At 50.7% G+C, this 3,832-nt stretch overlaps 1 protein-coding gene across 1 annotated transcript; it reads left to right on the top strand.

Annotated features, from left to right (window-relative positions):
* Positions 1-375: 375 nt before the first annotated feature.
* Positions 376-3,541, top strand: prokr1a (prokineticin receptor 1a; the record flags this gene model as incomplete). Its single annotated transcript, XM_079159907.1, has 2 exons — positions 376-803; positions 2,842-3,541. 2 exons carry the CDS (start codon positions 376-378, stop codon positions 3,539-3,541), a joined length of 1,128 nt encoding a protein of 375 aa, XP_079016033.1.
* Positions 3,542-3,832: the final 291 nt, after the last annotated feature.

Raw genomic sequence — 3,832 nt, 5'->3', positions numbered from 1 at the left:
GACAGCTAGAAGTGATGCTGCTCCAGATGAGATGTATTCATATTGAGTTGGTAAACAATAGTTAACTAAACGTATCTCCCCACACGGTCCTTTATTATCTGTTCTTCACAGTCTCCCTCAGATGTTCATTTCTGTTAAAACTTCTGAATTTATTGAGGATTTCTCGACCACGTCGGCTTCAAATCTGAGATTGGAACTTGAATCAATCTAATTAGATGCTGTTCTGCAGCTTTTTATTATATCACATGATTTTCCTCTAGCAGAAACTCAACTTGAAGGAGTTCTCCGATGAACAGCGAACACATGGACATTGTGGTCAGACTGCTATTGTTTCCCAGGGATCAGCCAAACCTGAGCATGTTGACCTGATCGCAGATGGACGACCCGGCCAACAGCAGCTCGGCTCTGTCGGACTACTTCCTGTCCAGTGACGGCCTGGACTACGAGATTCCTCCGGACGACATCCCGGACACCACGCAGGGCCGGGCCTTCTTCGTGGCCACCATCGTCATCGCCGTGGTCCTGGTGGGCATCATGTTGGTCTGCGGCGTGGGGAACTGTCTGTTCATCGCCAGCCTCGCCCGCTACAAGCAGCTCCGCAACCTGACCAACCTGCTGATCGCCAACCTGGCGGTGTCGGACGTGCTGGTGGCGGCGGTGTGCTGCCCCTTCCTGCTGGACTACTACGTGGTGAAGCAGCTGTCGTGGGATCACGGCCTGCTGCTCTGCGCCTCCACCAACTACCTGCGCACCGTCTCCCTCTACGTGTCCACCAACGCACTGCTGGCCATCGCTGTGGACAGGTGAGTCCACCCGCTCCTTCGTCACACGCGGTGTAACGACATTAATCGTTCGGTTTTCAAGCACAGCCATGAGGGTTTTTTGGTTACTTTGCTAGATATCTCAAATATTCACAGGCTGAGGAACAAGTGATCAGGCTTTGGTGTGAATATAGAGACTAGTTTATTTCAACCTGGAACCTATTTTCCCATGTTTTTACGTACAAATGACTGAAGGGGACGACAATCATCTAAATTGGTCCAGTACTGAAGGAGAACCCTGCAGCTACGCTTGTTCTTGCTTCTCCGACAAGACCGATAAAGAAAAGCGTATTATTTCACTCTAGGATCCTTTCCATTATGTCGTCAGACACATAACAAATAATAAAAGCACTTTTAGTGGACGGAAAAAAATTGTGTACGGTAAAAAAAAATACCAAAGTTACCAATCATGGGAAAGTCATGGTGACAGTAATAAACATGTGTCAAGAACTCAAGATAAAAGCAGGCCGACAGGGTCAGTGCAGCGAGTTCACGGGGGAGCTGCAAACCTTCAGAGTCACAAAGGTAGACCGGTGATAAACAGGCTGCAGGTCAGAATCCAGAGCAGGAAACCAGAACGAAGACAAATGGCTGCAACTAGTGGAAGTAGTGAGAGGCTGATGAGGAAACAGGTGTGTAGATGGGGGGGGGGGAGTCTGAGGGGATGGATCGGTTAGGGAATGACGGGCGTCACGGTTAAAAGAAACCAATGACGACTTGGAAACAGGAAATGAACAGCCGACCCCTCCATCCACACCCACTTCTTCCTGAAGCTCTTTAACGACGTCGTAAACAGATTTGCTGGCACCGCGGTGCCGCTCTTTTGCATAATTCCTCCTCGCTTGGAGCTACGATATTCACAAACAAGATTTCAGTATTTTCCAAAAATACTCCAGCCGTTATGCCGTTTCTCTCTCAAATATTATTTTATCGTGAAGCATGTTTACAGCAGTAATACAGACGGAGTGGACATCATGTCTTTCTTTCCTTCCATCCTCTTCCATGTTGCAGATTAACAGCACCCCTCCGTCTCCCTCCCCTCTCTCTCTCTCTCTCTCTCCCTCTCTCTCTCTTTCCTTCTCTGTGTACGCGTGTGTGTGTGTGTGTGTGTGTTCCTCTCATCACCTCCTTCGCGCTCTTCTCCTGCATGTACACGACCGCCCGCTGTGTCCAGATCACATAATCAAGATGTATGTGTGGGAGAACAGCCGGGGGCCGTGTTCTGGTTGGTTTGCTTGGTTTGCGGTAACAAACGAGACGGAAAGCGCACTCTGCTACAGTAGCTGCTGCGGTGCTGTTCTCAGTAACATACACACACAAAAAGGAGAGTTTTAAGCCTCATCATCAGCTGTGTTGGTCGACGCCACTTCTTCTACTACCGACTAATTCTGGAGAAGACCGACTTTTGCTGTGCAGCTCATCTTTACAGCTGATTTAAGCTGTTCGTGTGGTGTCACTTTAAGGCTCGACCGTCTTGATAATAATGCTCCTCAATCAGAATCTTGTTCTTCCCATGTGTGAATGCAGCATAAATCCTTTAACCCTCAGCTTCAATCAATTCAAGATATCAACATGTTGGTGTGCCAACACATCAACTATAAGCCACTGCTAACATTAGCATGTCGCGGGCAGACTTAGTTTGGCCGAACTACAGAGCTTCATCCGTCAAGAGAAACAGAAACATTAATGATCGCTCCACATCAAACAGATCTCAGGACTCTGAGGTGATTTACATTCCGCTCTAATAAAACCTGCTTCTGGGCTTCAAATCCATCATCTGCTGACGCTCACACTTGAGGACCAGCAGCATGTTCCATTTATCATGGCTGACATCCTCTCGTGTATAAACAGCATCGGCAGGGAGGAAAGATGAAACAATATCTGTGTATCCGGGACCGTCAAAGTGGTTCCAGTTGTAAGTCTGTAAGCGTTGTGTCCTCCTCTCTGCATCAAGGGTTCAGCACATCTGCATCCACTCAATCAAATCAGACAAAGAAAGCTTTGCTCTTCCTGTCTGCAGGTACATGGCCATCCTCTACCCTCTGAGGCCTCGTATGAAGATCCAGACGGCGTACTGCGTGATCCTGACGGTCTGGATCGTCCCCATCGTCGTCTCCATCCCCTCCGCCTACATGGCCTCTGAGATGACGTACCCACACGTGGAAGGTCGCGCCCACAAGACCTTCTGTGCTCAGATCTGGCCCGTGGACCAGCAGGTCTACTACCGCTCCTACTTCCTCCTCATCTTCGCCCTGGAGTTCATGGGCCCGGTGACCGTCATGGCTGTCTGCTACGTCCAGATCTCCAGGGAGCTGTGGTTTAAGGACGTCCCGGGTTTCAAGACGGATCAGATCCGGAAGAGGCTCCAGAGGCGTCGGAGGACGGTGGTGGTGCTGATTCTGGTGCTGGCGGCCTACGTCCTGTGCTGGGCGCCGTACTACGGCTTCACCCTGCTGCGGGACTTCTACCCGACGCTCATATCCAGGGACAAGAACTCCCTGGTGGTCTTCTACATCATCGAGTGCCTCGCCATGAGCAACGGGGTCATCAACACCCTCTGCTTCATGAGCGTCCGACACAACAACAAGCGCCTGAAGAAGGCGGGAAAGTTCCAGCTGAGGCTGGTGACGTTCGTGGCCGCCAAGTCGGTGGACGACGGGGAGGCGCGGACCTGCTCCCTCCGGGTGACGGAGGACGCCGAGGGGGCTCGGCTAAAGTAGAGGTCAAAACATCTGACCGTTCAAACAAGCGGGCTGGATCTGCTGCAGCTCGTCCAGAAACGGGTCAAAGAGGCGAAACAAAAAGCGGGAACTTTCAACCCTTACTACCCGACCAGAGATGCCGGTGCCTCCAACAGGAGTGCTGCAGGAAGGAGTCCTAAAAGCCAGAAATGAGTCAGTGTTTTTACACTTCCGGCGGGTGCTGACAAGAGGCTAAACGAAACTACAACACGTCATCACGCAGAACACCGGTCCTCCTTTAGCTTAGTGATGGTGACAAGAAGTCATGTG

This window comes from Pholis gunnellus, assembly GCF_910591455.1.
Source record: "Pholis gunnellus genome assembly, chromosome: 5".
In the NCBI taxonomy this organism is placed as follows: domain Eukaryota; kingdom Metazoa; phylum Chordata; class Actinopteri; order Perciformes; family Pholidae; genus Pholis; species Pholis gunnellus.
Note: the sequence above shows the minus strand (reverse complement) of the source record. Positions and strands in the feature narration are given on the sequence as shown.